The 19,670-nt window shown below is 37.2% G+C and overlaps 1 protein-coding gene across 1 annotated transcript in view; it reads left to right on the top strand.

The window, feature by feature from the left end:
• Window positions 1–19,670, top strand: part of CPEB4 (cytoplasmic polyadenylation element binding protein 4) — a 46,321-nt gene that overhangs the window by 6,325 nt on the left and 20,326 nt on the right. Inside the window, exon 2 of the mRNA XM_062587756.1 lies at window positions 7,233–7,314. Coding sequence (XP_062443740.1) covers window positions 7,233–7,314 — 82 coding nt within the window. The remainder of the gene's footprint in view (window positions 1–7,232; window positions 7,315–19,670) is intronic.

Genomic DNA, 19,670 nt, shown 5'->3' with positions numbered 1-19,670 from the left:
CCTTTAACTATGTACTTGTACTTCCTCATGAGAGTGGAACAGCCTGCCTGTTATGCAGTGCGTAGATCTTGCTTTTATAGGCATTTCCAGGTTTCCTGATCTCAGCTTCAAGTGCGTGATGACACTTCTGAAATTGATCTTTGAAACCACTAGCAAGTTAAGCAACGCTTCATATAAAAATACTTCAAAATAATTTGTGTTTATTTCTGGAATCGGACTTGAAAATAATTGCCCATTTCAAATAAATTTGTCCGTGAGGATAGTTCATTATATCCATTTGTTCAAAATGTTTTTTCTTTTTTTTTTCTGCAGTGGCTAATTTCCAGGTATATAACCCCTTCCAAATCCATTGAGAGTCTGTGCCAAAGGGACTTTCTCCTTCCCCAGGCAGATATGGAATGTCTGAGAAGACACATATGTGATTACAGAATATGTTCTAATTCTAAACTATAGGTGATATTTGTTTGCATGTAGAAATAGTTGATTTAATAAGTGCGTTAAAACAACTAATGCTCATGAATTGTAATTTAAAAACTCTTGAATGCATTTGCCAATATTTCCTCTTGAAGAAATTTTGCAAGTAGATTTGTTTACTGTGCTTTTAAAAATATTAGTTGTTGAGGAACCTTTTCAGAAATTATGCAGTCTAGCTGCATAAAATGAGACTCCTTGTTCTGCAGAAAGTTTTGCAGAACTTTTTCTTCATTCTACTAGCAGCAATTATTCTTTGAAATTTCAGGCTATCATTTAAAAATGGAATAAGTACTTGAAATTGGATTTTTAAATGTCCAGTCACCCATTTTTCTATAACTACATCAGCTGTTTAATAATTAGTGTTTTGTATGCCATTCCCCACAGCTATTGGTCTGTGGAATTAGAAGCACTCTAATGTGGTATGACATGCACAAGTTAAGCGCTATGGAAGTTAACACTCTTCTTGTTTTATAAACTTACTACTGACGTTAATACTTCGGCTTTGGCCCTCCTGTGAGGTTTTGACCTCAGGGTTTCTTTTTAAAGAGAGCTTTTGTTAGAAGCTATTTGAATTATGTTTGTATTTTCCAAAGGTTAAAGAGAATGCTCTTAATAATTTATTTTCAAAGCAAAATGCTTACATATTTCGCAGTCCAGTACAAAGATTGAGAGCACAAGATATTGTGGAAAATAGCTTATAGAAGATAGATACACACACACACACACACATATATAAATATATATATATATATATATAAAATATATATAAAATGTGGCTAAAATAGTATCAGACATGTTATTGGAAATTTTTATAAAGGTTATAATTTCTATTGCTTAAAAATATGTTCAAGTTTGACAAAACCAGAAGTGCTCCCTCCCAAAAAAGCTCCTACATTATGTGTCACTTAATTTTTCCAACTTCTTCTTATTGTTCCCTGCTGAAGCTATAAATGATGATCAGGGCAGCATACAGCAACATCCTTTCAGGAAAAGCCTGTTTATTCAAAGCCTTTAATTCACTGGATCCTGGACTGGAAGCTGGAATACAGTGTTTGCAAGGTGGTTGGCAGGATGAGGGAACTTACCCAGAAGTAGAATCAAGTCCAAATTTGCTTCAGTCTGATTAAGACAAAAATGTGGATCTTGTATTTAGTATCTACAGTATTACCTCTCCCTACACACTGTCCTTTGCCTGTGATGCCAGGCTTTTTAATTAGGGGAAATAGGTAGAAGTTTTCAGGCTTCTGATGCTATAATGAGGGTGGCAAGAATAGTTGTAAATTTTCTAATTTTCACTAGTATTCTGGTTTGACAAAAATTTAAATATATGAAGTAAGCCCTGGTTTTAGGTATCACCCCCCCATATATATATAACTACACTGACTGCATAAATAGTGCTTAATCACCTTCAATAAATTGTTTAACTCACTGACTTGCTTTGCATTATTATTGATGTTTCAATATTCAGAGAAATCTTATAATATAAGATGAGGCACAACCTTAGCTACAAGCAAGGACTCACACCTGGGTAACAGTTTTACTTTTGTACAGTTTGGGTTTTTACCATTGGCAGATTCTTCTTGGGAAGGACTGAACAGAAGCTCTCAGATTCTGGAATCCTATTTGTGCAAGTGCTAACAATGCTGTGGGTGCAGATTAAATATTGTAGGTCTCCACTTTAATAGTGAAGTTAGATCTACATTTTTTTGATATACAAGAGAATTTAGGTACGGGATTTTTGAGTGCTGAGCATGATCTTCCTGTGCATGAAAAATTTTTGTTTAATTTCTGTTGCATATGAGGATATCCTGGTATATATTGCATATGCTTACTACCAAATGACTGTTGTTTTAGAATGAAATGTTTTTGGACTTTTTAAAAATAAAAAATAGAATTGGAATTAGAATCTAGTGATTTGCTATTTGCAAGTGCAGTTTTACAGAACGTCTAAATGTAAAATGATCCGTCTGGATGCTGATGGGGAGAGCAGTATAGTCACAGAGATGAAGTAGTTTGCCTACACTGTATGAATCTCATGACAAAGTTGTGACATGAAATCCTGGGCTCTACTACTAATGTTTTAACAATTCGATCGCATTATTATGCACACTCTACATATTGAAAATGATTTCTAGATAATAGGATAATCAGAATATTTTTATTTCTAGACAGAACTGGCCAGGGTTTAGCTGTGATATTTGCTGTTGTAAGAATATTGGCAGTCTCAATAGCTCTCTGTTAATCAGATTTGATAGCTGTTACCTCCTGTCGATTTTGTGCAAATAATACTGCTATTCAAAATGATGTTTAAGGAATATTTCTTAAAATGTTGCTGACTTTTAAGCATAATCATGTATTAAGACTGAAGGTTGATTTATGGTCTTGTTTTCAGCCTGATGTCCTTCTGCCTTTGTTCCCCTTTCCCAAGGGTAAATGTGCATGCCCTTTGGGCCCTCTGATAAAGCAAAATTTTAGATCCACTAAAACAAACTCCTGTAAAGCAAAGTTCTTGTGATCAACCTTTGTAAACAACATCAGGCTGCAGTTATCGTAATTTGTTACTGAAGTGTACACACTCTGCTTTATTTCTGAGTAGGCATTATTCCTGTTGAAACACAGGAAATTCCAGTTGAACATAAGACAACACTTCTTCAATGTGAGGGTGGTTAAACACTGGAACAGGTTGCCCAGAGAGGTTGTGGAGTCTCCATCCTTGCAAATATTCCAAACTCAACTGGACACGGTCCTGGGCAGCCTGCTATGGCTGACCACATTTGAGCAGGAGGGTTGGATGAGATGATCTCCAGAGTTTCTTGCCAACCCCAACTAGTCTATGATTTTATATCCTTTATTTATTAAAATAAGTAAGTATACAGTAAGCACTTTAGCGTCCTAGAGAGTGCTGTTAACTTCATGAACTGATCCATTAAAAACACTATTACATTGTTACTAATTCTGTGTGAAATCTCCTGAAGAAAACATCAGTTTTTCTGATGCATAGTCCATATGCTTTATAACTCATAACTAGCAAGCATCTGAGACTAACTCTTCCACATTTTTATTTACCAGTTAATGATCAATATCCACTAATCTATCATCAGTCTTTATTTTCAGATATTTTATATATATATATATATATATATATATAAGATGTATCAGATACATACTTCAGATGTACTATGTCTTCTTGGTAAAATGTGTGGATCGCCTTGGAATTCCTTAGAGAAGTAAAATTAGTGCTACTATTTTTAAGGCAGTCTCAAAATAAAAGATATTTAAATTCTATAAAAAATAAAAAAAAATTACCTGTTGTGACTTTCTATTGTAGGGTGGACCCTTTCAATATCCTGATAGTCAGCTAAGTTAATGGAGCTGTGTTACAAGTAGGTACTGTGCAAACCTCTGAACCAGTTGAGTAGGGCATTTTGGTGAATTTTATTTGGACATCTAAAACTCTGAAGTCTTTTCACAGGATAGGTGAATGTATATACCAAGTTCTTGAGTTTATTCCACTTACCCAGAGAGGTGAGTTGCTACATTCGTTTCAGGAATATATCCAAAATCAGTGTAACAATAGCATCAGTAGATCTGTCTTAATCTGCTCTTGCAGAATACAAAGCACAAGTGTTATGGTAAAGAAGAGCAGTAAATCAGTAATTCATACTCCATAGCAAGGGAATGTGGAATTCAAAGGGATTTGTCATGAAATACTTATCTAATGCTTCTAAAAATAGTGAGTAAGCAGCTTATAATAATTGTCAGCTCCTGGTGAGAATTACTCTAGCTTCCGGCTCTACTTTTCCTGATAAGTGGCTGTTTTTGGTAAGGGCACAGTGCTAGGAGCTTAACATGGTTTGCTCTCTTCTAATGAATGACTATAATGAGCAGTGACATGGAGGAATAAACTGTTTCAGGCAGTCCAGGAGCAAGGCTGATCTTCCCAAGGGTGTTGAGGCTGGAGCAAGTTAGCACCTTGAGCTAACAAGGATGTTTAGACATTCTGTAAGCACAGAGACCTTTCTGTTTGAAACCTAAGCGAGAAACAGATGTTAGCACATCAGCATATTAAGGGTGCTCTAGATGCCTCCAGAATCTAAACTCTGTCAGTTGAGACTGGACAATAGGGGTCCTTAGAGTCAGTGTTTCGTATTAGTGCTGTCCAAGTCACTGGAACCACTGAAGAGCAAGGAATGCTGAATATAGACCATATTTTAGGCATGTTCTGTAGCAAGTCCTTATTTCTAAGTCATTACTAATATAAACTCTGTTCTCAATGCTGAAGACTATGTATCCCACTAAGCTCTCTGTTCACCACTGTCGCTTACTTCAAAATAACATAGACATTTGAGAGACAAGATACTAGCTCAGGGCTGATGTAGCATAGCACATACACGGAACGATAAACTAGAAGTTACTTGACTATGTTTTTTCCTTTAGTGTTGCTCAGAAAAGTGAAATGTTAAGTGCCAAAGACTTGAAACTCCTAAGGCTTTGCGCTTTGTGAGGCAGGAATTTTGTAGCTGTTCATGGCTTTGAGTTGAGGTTAATTCCACACAGAGAAACACAATGCAATATAAAAGCCAGGATGGAACAAGAATAGCAACTAAGGAATGTCTAGTTTTCAGAAAATGCTTCCACCTGTGCTTTAGGCTATTTCTGTCACTTTGTGGAGACTGCTGAAAATGTAGAGATTGTCTTCTAGTATCCGTTCTGGAGCTGGATCCTGCTGGAACCTAATAGATCCAGGATCCATTAAAATGATGCACACACTACAATGTTTACTCCTTTAACTGCTTATGCTATTTAATTTCAACCTTCAAATGTATTTTAGTGTAACTAAGGTTTGAAATAATTAGGCAGTAGTAATATATAAACCAGGCCAATAAAGTAAATATTACCAGGAAAGGAAGAAATCAGTAGGAAATGCATGAAACAACAACAGCCTTCCCCCTACCCCCGAATTTAAGAATACGAATGTGTGTGATAGTTTCTCCAAAGTTCATCTTTTCTCTTTTAATATATATGAACAAGGAAATAAATACTGTGGAGAGACAGGAAAACTATACTTTTTATCATACTTTTGATTTTGGGCTAGACTAGTATGGCAAATTTTTCTAAACTCTGATCGTTCTAATGCTACTTGTAGTGCAGTACATCTGGGTAGAAATACTTCATTTGTTCTTTGTCAGTAGTAAGCTGTTCTGAAGAGAAGAAAAATAACAGTAAATTTAGTTGAGAAACTGTTTTTATCAGTAGGACCATAATCTACGAACTTGGAAATGGATCAGGACCCTGGAGGCTGGTGGATTCCCGCTCTTAAAATAGTATTAGATACTTAAAATTCAAGATGACTGATCACTATCTGATGCCTCTTGCAACATTGCCTTTGGTACTGCTTTAGCACTTTAATACTGCAAGTAGAGGACAATATATCTTGACACTCATAGTTTTAAAAGTGATCAAATCTAGATCTGTTTGTTTTGGAGAATTTTCAGCTTCATGGCTACAGCTGGGGGCAAAACCTGTGTATTCACTGCTGTAGTAATGATAGTTGTAGTAGAGAAGTGGGTCAGAGCAAACATCTGTCTTGAGTTGCACATACCTTGCTTTCTTATTTGAGCAGATACTTTCCATGCTTCATCTCGGTTCAGAAATGAACCTCTCAGAAGCTGAATGAAATACAACCTTCAGGACTGATTTTAGCATTCTTCTTGGACACGAAAAAATTAAATGTAAGGTCAAGAAATATAATTATGTAAAATTCTATCTAGCTATTTCCATACATGTATATAAATAGACATGTAAAAATCTGTCTATAAATAGACGAAGATAGATGGATGAATAATTTTGAGAACGAGAGGGATTTTTTTTGCTTGCATTAGTGACCTTTTATGATACTATAAAGACTTCAAAATTTATATTTACTTTGGTTGCACTGAATTTAGTAATTAAAGTAATGTAGTACTGGAATATTTTCTTGTGGCTTGAATTAACATAGTGCCAGACTTGCAAGATGTAGAATTTGATGTATTATTTGGGAAAGATTGAACCATATAGATGTTAAATGGTGGCTTGGGCTAATATGAAGGAGAAATATTTGGTAAGTATACTTCAAATGGATTGCGATAACGAAATGGTAGGATACAGAAGTCATCTTGCCTCTGATTTGTTGTGTCTTGCATATCTAGTAATGTGTGGAATATCAAATTTCTGAACTCCTTGAATTAAAAATCAGAGCTAACTTTTCATCCAGTAAACTAGACTATTTGGAATAGTAGTATTTGCAGGAAATACTTTATAATCATGGATACTCTGAAATGAATGTGCAGAACTAGATTAGCGCAGTTTATAGTATAGTAGTTTCGGTGAAGGAAATGATACAAGTTTCCAGAATTCGGATTTTCTGTAGCTAGGCTGAAATACCTATTTTGTGACTTTTCCTTGTCGCCCAATATATGATCTTTGCTTCCTGACTATGAACTGAAAGTCTTTCTAACAATGTTTAATAAAATTTATCAAGAAATACAAAGGAATTGGGGATCTTAAGAGATTGATTATGATAAATACAGATCTGAGTCATATTTAAGAATATTCTAATTTGTGTTATTCTTATGTCACACTGACTTTAGCGGTGTATAGGTGTGTGTTTTTGTTTAATTCTGCTCTAATGATGTAGAATAAAACTGCAGTTTTTATGCTTTTTATGGTTTGCTTAACACTATGTTGCCTAAACTGGCTTTGTTTATGTTTACCTGCAGGATCGCACAAGGACTTTTGACATGCATTCACTGGAGAACTCACTAATTGACATAATGAGAGCTGAAAATGATTCACTGAAAGGTAAATTTAGAGAAAGATTATTTCCTGAAGTGAATAATTGGGATGACGTGGTCGCTTAGAATAAAAAACTTCAGTTTTGGTCAGGACAAGTAAAGTTGTGCACCTAGTGCATGTAGGTCAGCTCATGTAGGCTTCCTTTTTTCATTTGTCTCTAGATGAAGCTATTGTGGCATATGAGCATTTAAATGTCTTCTGCCTTTATCTGAAGCGATAAGAAACACAAATGTAAGCTGATCTTTTGTGCAAGGCTGTGCTGTTTTTAATAGATGCAGTGTGTGCTGCCTATAAAACTGATTAGCTTCAGAAATCTTTTTCAGATCAGTAAGATACAACTTTCCACTTGATAGTATTTTCCTACTGAAGTCATAGTTCTTTCTGTCTTGGGGAAGAATGAGGTTTAACTACTTTAGTTTAAGAAGAACATTGAATATTTCATCACAATTTTTTCAGTTCTTTAATTTTACCACCTTGAATAGTGGAGTTCTTTATTTACTAATGAGAAAGGAAGGGGCGTTGAACCAGCCTGCACTTGGGATTTATCTTCTTTTGCCAAGTGTAATCTTTCCTTGAAAATACCTTAACTTGTTGAATATTCAGAGCATTGTCTACATATTTGATTTTATCTATACCTGAATAGAAACAGGCTATGGGTATAGAATTCAGAAGTCTAGTTTCTCATTCTTTTTTGGTATGAGCAGTAATCTTTGTTTCAGTTCAGGGGTTACTTGTGAGTAACAGTAGTCAATCTTTTATTTATACTCATTATCTAAGAGCTCAATTTTGTTACTGTTCATGAGACCACTAAAAAACAACATGGATGTGTCATTTTTTTAAAGTCAATTTCTTTTGATAAGCAAAAAGCTTGTGGTAATGAAATCTGACTTGTTTTAATAGTGATTCTCACTCAGAGGAGCAATCTTTGATTAACTGACAATACTTTGTGTTCATTGCATTCACTTTGGTCTGAAATACAGCTTACATTTCACATCCCCAGTACGGCACAACAATTTAGGGAGACAAGAAACACCAAGAGAAACACTCTCCTACTGAAATTACAAGGGGAGCTTGATAATGATAAAATGATTACCAGATTAATTCGAAATTCAAAATACATTCCCTGGTGTGGGTCAGGCCTTTATTAATGACAAGTATTAACAGCTTTTCTTTGTTATATATGCTGTCTGGTAGATGGCAACGTCCATACTGCCAGCATTAGCAGTCAAGGTGCTCTTCCTTGACTGCAGCACCTGGGACTTGCTCAGACCATCTATTCAACTCTCAGGCAGGCCTAGCCCAGGTTTTAGCTGCGAACATCTGACTAGATGACAACCCAAAGTGACATGGTGTAGACCAAAAAAAAATCTACCCGTACAGTTGATTTTAACATGGTCAGGTTGCTATGTACTTACATTCAATGACTAAGCAAGGGCAGTTTTGTGCAGCACTCCCAATTTTTGGTTTAAATGCTCTGAGGAGATTGTTTAGGATTGAAAACTCTTTTTGAACGCTTTCCGTGTTTTAACAAAGAATGCTGGAATAAATGTGTCAGCAAAGAATATGCATAGTTTGATGCATGTTAATTCCTGCTTGAGCTTGATTGTTAATCCCCTGTGCAATGTCATCCATGCTTTGTCTAAAACTGTATTTATTGCGTCAAAATGATCAGAACAGTGTAATATAAATACGGTTTTGTTCTGGGAAATCTACCTTATTAATAGATTCTTTGTAAGTCATTCTGTTTCAAGCTTAATAGTTCTAAAACACAAGAAAAAAAGCCTCAACACTGAGTAGATTTAATAGTGATCCTACTTGTTATGCTTTGTTGTGAAGTCTCTTCTACACTGTTCAAGGGTATCTTCAGCAAAAAAATTAGCTTACAGTGAAGCATGCACTGAATTTGACTGCTGCTTGCAGACTTATGCAGTCTCTTATTTGCTATGATACATTTTGGAATATATTTAGGAATGAATTTTTATTCAAACTAGCATCTCCCATGTTGCAGTAATGCTGTAGTGATAGTCTGTAAGTAGGGCAGGGTTCGTAAGAAGAGGAAATACTTTTAGTTAAGCCAACTGATACAGCTGGAAAAAATTGCTGCTTTCTGGTCCAAAACACATTTCAAGTTGCATCTGATGAAGGGCTCATATGACTCTGATCCTTTTGTATTTTTTTCCCATCTATATCACTTGGTTTAAGATTATGTCTTAACACAGATTCCATTTCTCTTCAAATCTTTGCTTTACTTTTACTTAAACCAATTGGAAAGAATCTTTAAAAACCTCAGATACAGAAGTCATAAAATATGACAGATTCTGTTTGTCAGTTCAAAATCCTGCTTTCTATTTCAAATATGGGCAGTTATATAAGCATATCCTTAAAAAGTTTTTTATTTTGTGTTTTAAATAGGTTAATTGTGCGTATGATGCTTTTAAATTAAAGTTGGGTAGTCTCATAAGGGAAAGCTTCTGGGCTTGAAACTTTAGAAATAGGCTGGACAAGACACTAATAAACCATACTATAGAGAGCAATCTCAGAATGGCATGGAAATAATTTCGGTGATCTAATAGGTCTCACCGCTCTCTTTTGAGTTGTTGAAATGCTTTATTATTCACTTAGCATATGTTTAATGCACAACACTAACACCACCCCCTTTATATTGTAGTGGACTCTAAGGGAAAGGAGTGCTTTGTTAAAGTATACTTTCAAAATAACTTGGAATATGGAAAAGATATTAGATACTAATCACAGTTTGGAATTTGCTGTCTCTTGGAACTTTAAAGAAATCTTCTGTGTCTTTAAATGGTGTGTTCAGAATAGTGGGGTTTGGGTCATGAAATAAAATAATAAGAGTTCTGAATTTAACAAAATCCATCCTCACTGTGTACATGTTGACTGAGGTAGCTCTGCTAGTCATGGGTTTGTTTAGAAGAGTAATAATTATATTCTTGGATTGTTTTGCTCTATGAAATAAAAGTTGTGTTTCCTGGTAGAGGTTTAAAGATGAATCTTAAGTATCATTGGTTTAGGGTATTCGATATTACCTTTTAACACTTTCTATAGGCATTTTATCATTTTTTCTCATTCTAATTTATATTTTTATCCCTGCTTGAATCCTCTTCCTTTGCTGAGCAGCTGCCATTTCAATATGTTATTTTTATCCACACGAGTGACTGTGCTGCATTCTGCATAGCCAATGACAATCTGCAGAAGCCTTTCCCTGGAGACTAATTGCATCTTCTTTACAATGTATTTGGCCTTCATGAGCTGAGCCTGGGATCCAGAGACTGATTTTTTCGAATCTGGGTCTTCCAGATGGCAATTTGAACATTACTGTAATAGTCGTAGGTTACCTAAATATTTCCTTGTTAACTGACACTGAGATGTCTTTAAATACTTTATAGCAGCAGACTGTTTTATTACTGAAATATCCTGTGCTTCAGTTCAGTTCAGGATATAGAGTTATTGCCTGGAAATAGTGCGAGGTGAAATGGATTAAAGAAGCAGACCAGCACATCTGCCTCTAGGATGGCAAAGCCCCCCTGTAAAATTCTGATGTGAACAGCTCGATATCTGCATGAATGCCATGTGGTGAAAAATGAGATTGAAGATACTTACGGATGAGAAGGAAGGTCTGCAAAGTAGCAGAAGCTCAGACTGTGTATGCAGTGCTGGGAGGGCATGTGGAACAGCAGCTTTGAATGTAAGAGATGAGAAAGACAGCGTGATGAGAACTGTTTGTTTGTTTGTTTTTCCAATGGTTCACCATTTTGGATTTCTCCGAGTGAGCTAGTATACCTAACTGAATTTTTAAGAGAGTCATCAGCCCCTTAATAGTGACCTGAAAAACTGTGTCAGGTATGAAGAAAGTAGGTGGGGATTCCCACAATGAATCTTATAAAGCGTCCTTGGAACAAAGGGGATGAATGGTTTTGACACTTTTCTAAATGTCAGAAAAGCAACCGGATTAGCTGTTGCTTTTCTCGTTGTATGGAGTATGCAGTGTGTTCATATTAATCAAGCAGAACGTGCCATTTGGTTTCCCATGTGACCCGGGTAATTTACTGAGAGTCTGGAGAAAATGAGGCCCAATTTTTGCAGAGGGCTAAATAGTAAAGGCTACAATTCTTGGTAGGTAAGTGGTGCTTTATGTATGCACAGGATAAAAGCTGAGCTTTTTAAAAAAGTAAAAACAAGATCCTTTTTTTAAATTATTATATAAAACTTTTATGTTTTCATAGGGATGAGGAGAACTTCAAGTTGATGGCCAAAATAAATTTTTCTTGCCTACTCTTGTTTTATGCTAAGAGATACATGGGCTATTTGCTGAGTGCTGAAGCCTAAGGCCTCTGACAGATCTGTATGGCTGCTGCTTGATGCTGCCGTTGTCCTCGTGGTCTCTGACACCCTGTGTACGGGGAACGAGGTTTCTCACGGGGAGCTATGGTGTTCTTACCTCAGGCTTGTACGAGCAAGCTTAGCTGCTAAGCCAGTTTGGGGGCCTTGTCTCAGAGCACTTTTATGTAAGGATTACTCGCTACCAACTTTATTATATCGGATAATTGCTGTCATTAGTAGAAAACATGCAAAACCTTTCACCGCCACTGCGTCAGGCACTAACATGGTTACTCCAAACATGGTTTGGGATAATTCTCTGCAGGAGTTGTTGGTGAATGACTGTACTGAATGATTCCTACTCAGGATCTTCTTGAGTTTTACTTCCTACCCAGTAATCAGGAAAGGCTAATGGGATTTGCAAACTGAGGGAATATTAATTAAGATGATAACTAGCTGAAATATTCTCTCAAAAATGTTGCTGAAGTGGGTGTAACAGCAAAAAATTCTTGCTGACAGAGCTGAGATGGGAAGCAGTCTGCATGCATTTTATTTGGAATCGGCAGCTGTCGTGCCTGTCATAATCCACTATTTTGAACTGGGTTAAGATACAGGTATTATAATTGCTTTTAACAAATAAGGGCGTGCATTCTGGCCAAACATAGCTAGTATTGATTTGGCCTACTTTTTATACTATTCATATAAATAATTTAATTTTTTTAGTCCTTTCACAGTCCTTTTTTTTTTTCAGTTTGTTTCTTGTTGATTTGTCCCTGCTTTTCCAATGATTTTACTGGAGCCTGCATTTAAAAATAGCTAACAGTTTAGTAAGAAAATGAAATTCCTTGGGCAACAGGAAATAACAGAAATCTCTTATTAATAAATTCTGAGATCAGACTGTAGATTTCATTCTAACCATACACAGAGGTAATCACAGGCATATATAAGGTTGTGATTTTACATTCCTTGCCTGGTATCTAACAAACATTTAACTTTTCGTAGAAAATGAAATTTAAGGTGGAAAGTTTTGTGGCTTGACCTGAGTGCTGCTTTTTAAGAGATGCTTGGTTGGATGGGACTTAGAGCGGAAAAACTTGAGCAGCAAGAAAAAAGCATGCGTGGAATTTGCAAAAATATGAGGACTCGAACACACATAATAATCAGTTATATATTAGAGAAAACGTACATGCCTGTACATTTTCTCTCTCTCTTTTTTTTCTCCTCTTTGGAGAGACCTTTTCTGAGCGGTCCCTTGCTGCAGTGGGTCCCTAATCGCAGCGAGCGGCTCTAACCCGGAGCTCCCAAATGCTCCCCGCGGAGGTGAGCCCGCTGCAGCTGTAGAAAGGGCCGGGGCGGGGGGGGGCGGTGATGCCGCCCGCTGAAACGTGGGTGCAAATCCGCGGGTGCCCAAGCGCGCTCCCCTTGAGTTACATGTTGAAAAGGAGGAAAAGAAACGCGGGGGAGAAGGAAGGGAGGAGTCTGAGAGTCCGCGGCCGGCGCGGCCCCCGAGGAGCGCGCCGCGCGGTGCTGCCGAGCGCGGAGCCGCCGCCGGAGCCGCCGCCGCGGGCGCCCGGTAGCGGCGGAGCGGCGGGGGCTCGCCGGGGCCGCGGCCGAGCGCGCTATCTGCGCTGCGTCCGCAAGCTGCCGCGGTCTGACAAGGCTTGGGCGGGCCGGGGGGGCTGCGCTGCGGCCCGTCGCCTCTCGGTGCGCACCCGTACGAGCAGCAGCGGGATTCTTAGGACGGCTGGATTCCCAGCGCCGCCAGCACGCCTATTTTCTTTTTCTTTTTCCTTTTTTTCTCCCCCCCCCCCTTTTTTTTTCCTAGTTCAGGATCCCGGCTCCTAACACGTGCAGACCCCGCAAACCCAAACCCGTGAGCGGTGTGAAGCTCGCTGCGTAGGAGTTAGCCGTCGCGCAGGCAGGAGGAAGAGCACGGGTGCTTCCACGATGCTAGGACGATGTGTTAAAGCCTGGAAACGCCAATTTATTTAGCGATTAGCTGTTTTTGTGAAACAGTATGCCTTAAGAAAATAGAGTCAATTTTTAATTTGTAGATGTCTGCATTTGGCTGCATTTAGGCTGATGAGATGAGAATTTGCGCTTTGTTTGGAAGACGCAGGCGGACTGGAACACAGGTTGCCCTTAGGCAGCTGTAGCATGTAATTTAAGTTAAGATTTGTGACAATTTTTTACTAATTATTTCTTGACTTTGACACCTTAAATTTCCATTATCAGCTGTGAAAATTCAAGACCCATGTATGTGATCTCAGAAAATAGTTTGTGCTACATTATAAATTTTTAAAAGTATTTGTTACATGTATATGATTTTAAGAAAAGAATAAGGGCTAAGCTTCTGTTGGTTTTACAGTTTGCTATAAATTTTCACATTGTTGTGAATATCAGGAATACAATATTTAAGATGGTTTAATTACTTTTTTTTTTACAATCATCTGCAGTAATCTGGGAAATGTAGCTGGTTAGAGTTGGTTCTCAATTAGAGAAAATACCAGTTGGAAAAGGTCAATTGCTGTTTATACTAAATAATTCCCTTGGGTCTACTGATACTCTTAATTTTAAGTGTTTGAAGTATTTAGGTTATAGTGTTGCTCAGAGTTTTGAGAATTTGTCCAAATGTTGACAAATTTGCCTTTGGAACTACATTGAGAACTTTAACTTACGTTGAATAATAGTGCTGGAAGAAAATAAGGCAAAGCAACAATTACCGTTGGTTGCCTGAGCTGGTACTTCTTTATGATACTATCTGCACCTTTAGTGAAGAATAGTCCTTAATAATGTAGATGTCAAATAACTAGTTATTTGTACTTTATAGTTTTTTTCAGGTATGGTATAATTTCAGTGGAGCAACAGTAACACCTTTGTTTATCCTATCTGTCCTAAAATTGAGCCATTGAGTAATAAGCCAGAGGGTAATAACCACCCTTTGAGACTGGGAAATTCCTTCCCATACTCTACTACAAAGCAGTACAAATACCCCAAGGTTTTCTGGTCCTGATCCAGCTTTGAAATGGATGCTAACTTCATTGGAGTGTGAGGCCTGCGGGCTTTTTTTGCCCAGTCTTGAAACATTTCTCTTAGGCTGCTTGCCATGCCATGCCATCCCTAGAGTCTGGCAAGGAAAATGAAATGCTTTCCGTACTCCCCAGACAAGATATTTCCTAGGAATGTATGTTCTGCAAATGGTGTGGTAGTTGCAGATTTTTCAAAACACAATGGAACATCAAAACAATGCTAAAAATTGTAATGCCTGAATCATTTGTGATTCAGTGATTTGATCTTGAAAAGTGTTAAAACTAACAAACTTAGGCTGAATTCCATGCAAGCAGTCTTGCTAATTCGGTTAAAACCTTTTTTAAGGTTTTATTCCTTTGTATATTTTTGCCTTTGTTATATTAAAGAATTATGTTTAATCCTCTGCCTTGATCATTATCACTGTCCACCAAATATATTTTTTTCTTCTTTTCTTGAATTCCTGTTTTGATGATCTTTGACCATTCTGGATTGGCTTCCAAGAAGCCTTTAATTTGGAGCTGTATGCCATCAGTGTTTTTTAGTTCCTGTTCCTCATCTCCCCTCCCAAACTGCTGAGACTGTGTGTCTTTTGATTTTTTTTTTTTTTTGCTCGCTTTATTTATGTTTTTTTTGCCTTGATGTTGAATTGTTAGCTCTTCGAGTCCTTCGTTAGCCACATTTTGGGTAGTCTACCATCATGTGCATCAGGTTAGAGATAGCATGAAAGGAGCAGCAGGAGAAGCCTGAAGTGCTTTGAGGCAAGGAGGAAATGAGAGGTATAATGAAAAGGAGGACACTTTTGAAGAAAAGATGACGTGACAAAAACACAGTGTTAGTGATACGTAGAATTGGGAACAAGAATCTTAACTCTTTAAGTAGAAAAACTGCACTTCTATGGATGTTGTCTGTTACTAGTGTTATTTTAGGGAGGAAAGAAGTAACACCAGTTAGATGGTTACTTTTTTGGGGGGCAAGGTATGTTGCAAGGTATGGGACAGGTAGTTGCAAAAATGTCATTGCTGTTATAGAAGATGTTTTGAGCTGGACATGTTTGGGAGTAATTAAATGCAGTCATCTCACAGGGGATTAACTGGATGACCTGTTAGAGGTTCTGTGTCCTGTTACATACTTGCAAAGCAGATGTCTTTTTTTGTAATGCATACATTTTTTCCTTGGTTTTATCCACTGGGGCTTTGGTTGATTTGTGATAGTATTTTTCCAAATAGGACTCTGGCTGCAACAAACAAAATTTGGATTCTTTGTTTGGAAAGTCTGAGTACAGAAATGTGGAGTTCATTCTTTAGTGCTTGTCATTTAAGGACGGGCAACGGAGCGGACTTCAACTTGCCTAAAGTATGGGATATAGTAAAGGAATATGTTTCCAAGAGGGACAAATTAAGACTGTATATGGAAACAAATACAGCATTTACCACATTTGAGATGCTCGGTTATGCTTCTTAGTCTCTTTAAAATGCTTTTTACTGGGGACTTTAAGAGGAAAAAGTAAAAGTAAGTTTTAAATGCTGCTGAACTACTTTGTTGGGTACGGAAACAATGATTCAGATGAGTCCATGCTTAACTTGCTTGTGAAGAGATATTAAGAAAATTTGTAAGCCCTTTCTGATCAGTCACAGTTTAATTATGTATTTGCTTTTGGATTATTTCTGTTAAGTAATAACTATTTAATTCTTTGTGGCTGGAAATATATCCTGTGCCTTAAAACCATCAGCTGCTCTACATATCAACCAATTGGGAGATAGTGAAATATTTTTACGTAGTTCCATATATTTCTTTCAAAATATTTTAACTGATTTTGATAAGCTCCTAGAAGAGTCATACAAAAATATTTTTCAGTAATGGGGAGTCTGTGCATTTATGCAAAAGAATTACTGTGCGGCAACCTGAAATCTGATACTGCATTCAATTACTTAGGTATTGGATACAGAAATTCTAAATATATCAGATTCTCTCTCCAAATATCTTATGTATTTTAGTACTTGAACATTAGGTATCATGATAAGAACTTTTGATGAGGAGATTTTTTACAGATTTTTTAGCTTTGGTGCTAGGATTTTTTTTTTCAATGCTGATAATTGAACTTTCAGATGAGTGGAGCAGTCATTTGCAGTCTCCTGATATGCAGAAGTAAAGGGTATATAGAGTGGTGTTCTTTCTGCTTTATAGTGTTAGAAATCCCATTAACAAGAATCCCAGCTCAGCAGTCGGATCTCGTATGTAGGAGAAAAGGATAAATGTTGCTTTTGGAATGTGGAGACATTTGTGATAAATTATTCCCAGTAATTTAAAGCAATGCTACACATGCAAATCTTTATATTGTGGTTCCTTTTAGTGCCCAAATGTTTAGTGAGATGGGGGCATCTTTCTGAAAACGCTCCAAAGAATGTCTTGGTTATTTATGGGTGTTTTAAAAAGGATGTAATAAATAGTGTTGACGTCCCATCCTTCATACCATCTGGAACCTAGGTGGAGGAAAAAGTCCTGATCTATTTTAAATGTAGCTTTTTGATTCTCTCCCCATTTGGATTGGGGAGATGCATAGTACAGTTCTCTTTCACGTAAATTGCTAGAAAAATCAGCATCTTAACTGTGCTGGTTGCTCTAAAAATGAGAAATGGGGAGGTGTTATGCTGCAGAGAGTTGATTGCCTTTGATGTTGACTTTGCTTGTGTTACTGTTTCCTTATTGTTTGGGAGCAAAGTAAGAGGATGCTTAAAAAAGGAACAAAGTGCTCGTGTAGCGTTCCAAGCTGCCTCGTGATCATTTCTTCCACGGACAAAAATAAGTTGCTTTGAACCTATTATTGAACTTAGGGAACTGTGTTTTTGAATCTTGCAGCCCGCTAGTACATGCCAATGTAAATCCAACTCTGGTGAGTCATATGCAGGAACTGCATTTCAGGTTGTTCATTAAAACATGGGCAGGATTCAACCTGCTGCTTTACATAAATTGTTTAGCTGATAGTAGAGGCAGAGAGCAGCATCTGCTGAGGGCAAACAACATGCACCGAATCCAGGAGCAGGGCATGTGAACCGGGACTGCGAACGGAAGGTTTGTGAAGGTCTTAACACTTTCTACAAATGTTTTTTCCTCCCTCTCAACAGGCCTAATAAAAGTTACTCTGTCACCTTACAAAACGTCTCCTATCCAGCAACCTTTAGCATATGACATGCCTTTCTCTCTGCTTTGCTCTTGTCAGAAAGTCCATCAGTTGTATGTGTTTTGGAATTTGCTGAAGTTACCGTGCTTTGAGTAATTGCACAGCTAAGAACATGATTTGCTCTTTGCTGGCGAAGCAGTGTAATTCCTTTCCTCCTCTCAGCACTAAACTCTGTCTTCAAATCTTTATTTTTATTATGAATATAGTAATAGTTTAAGTGTTTGAAAGAAACTCTGCCAATTTCTCCATGGTATAAGTTAGAAGATACATTGAAGAAAAAGTTGGGATGTTGTTACAACTTCTTGTCTATTCTCTGCAAGTCCTACAGTAATGTAAAATAAAACTCAGTGCCTCCAGCGTAAGAATAGCTGTTTCTCTGAAGTGCTCAAGCTAACCTCCATTCTGCAGCACTGGATTATGATCCATAATTTGCTTTTCTGCTCTTGATTTCTTATCTTTGACCCTGTGTGTGACCTGAGGAGAGTAAAAAGTTATATCCAAAAAGTATGATATTTAAGTGTTTCACTTAAGTGGTAACTAGTTTAGCATAATTGGAATTACAAAAAAAGTATTGGTACCTTGTAGACAAATTTACAGCTACATTTTGGATTTAAAGTGGATTTGTTCAGGAAAAGAGTTCTCTGTATTCTTCTCTTTCACAGAAAAGAAAACTTCAAAGTTAGCTTTGAAGCTTAGATATTTTTGAGAGGAGCGAGACAGGATTTGGTTTGCCACCTCTGTAGTTTCTGCAGTGTATGAAAGATAATTTTTTGAGTTCCAGTCCGTGAAGTGGCTCTGTGTTAGTGTGATAGTCTACCTGATAGCATCAGCAGTAACGCAGTAATAGTGGGGGTGTTTTTTTAAAGCTCTCACACTAACTGTGTTGTGATGTTTTAATAGCTGTCACCTTTTTTACCATTTTCCCTGCCCAAGGATGCTTGAATAGCATGATGGAGCCATGTCCAGGACTTGGTGTCCCGGTTGCTCAGTTTGGGTATTGGCTTAAATTTATTACGCTGTTAGTCTGCTTTGGGCCATACAGTCGAGTTCTGTGTTTTTACCTTGTGAACCCATTTAATTCAATGTAATCAGAGGTAAAACAGTGCCGACTTCAGAGGACCAGTGCTTTTATCGATATTCTTGAGGCTTTTATAGATACTACTCAGGGTTTGGAAGAAAAGAAAATTGTCTGTTTTTTGTATGTTAGTCATGCTGTGTGGTGGTGGCCTTGAATTTAAAGATTCCACTCAGACCTGTATTCCAGTGCTATGAAATACCTGAATCTTCATTTTGTTAATGTTCTCTGCAAGAGTAATAGGTACATACTTACTTTTAGGTATCTGATTTTACTTGAAATAAAGCATGACACTTGCTTCTGTTACAGTAGTCTTGCTTTTTGGCAGTGGTTTAGACATTTTGGAGTTTAAATACCAGAATTGAAAATTTTTCTAATTGAATTTTGAGTACATTCTACATATTTCTGTGTTTGTTACAGGTTTGTATCAGTTTATTTCTCTACAGATTCTTTAGATAGCAGCAAGGATGCTAGGGTTTTGTTTTAAATTGACCTTTCAGCCAGGTTCAGAAACATTTGACCTGTTCATTCTGATAGTTTTATTCTCCAACCCGAGATGCATGACATGTGAACACTTAAGGAAAGTGAATTTTGGAACTGTGGTGGAATTCAGGAATTTATATATTTAGTAATTTTTAACTCGTGGTTTAGTATTAGATCTAATTTTCAGTTATGCTAGTGGAAATACATATATTTTTTCCACCATAATTATTGGACCACTGGTGACCAATGAGAGCTTTG

This window comes from Rhea pennata, chromosome 14 (genome assembly GCF_028389875.1).
Source record: "Rhea pennata isolate bPtePen1 chromosome 14, bPtePen1.pri, whole genome shotgun sequence".
Lineage (NCBI taxonomy): Eukaryota > Metazoa > Chordata > Aves > Rheiformes > Rheidae > Rhea > Rhea pennata.
Note: the sequence above shows the minus strand (reverse complement) of the source record. Positions and strands in the feature narration are given on the sequence as shown.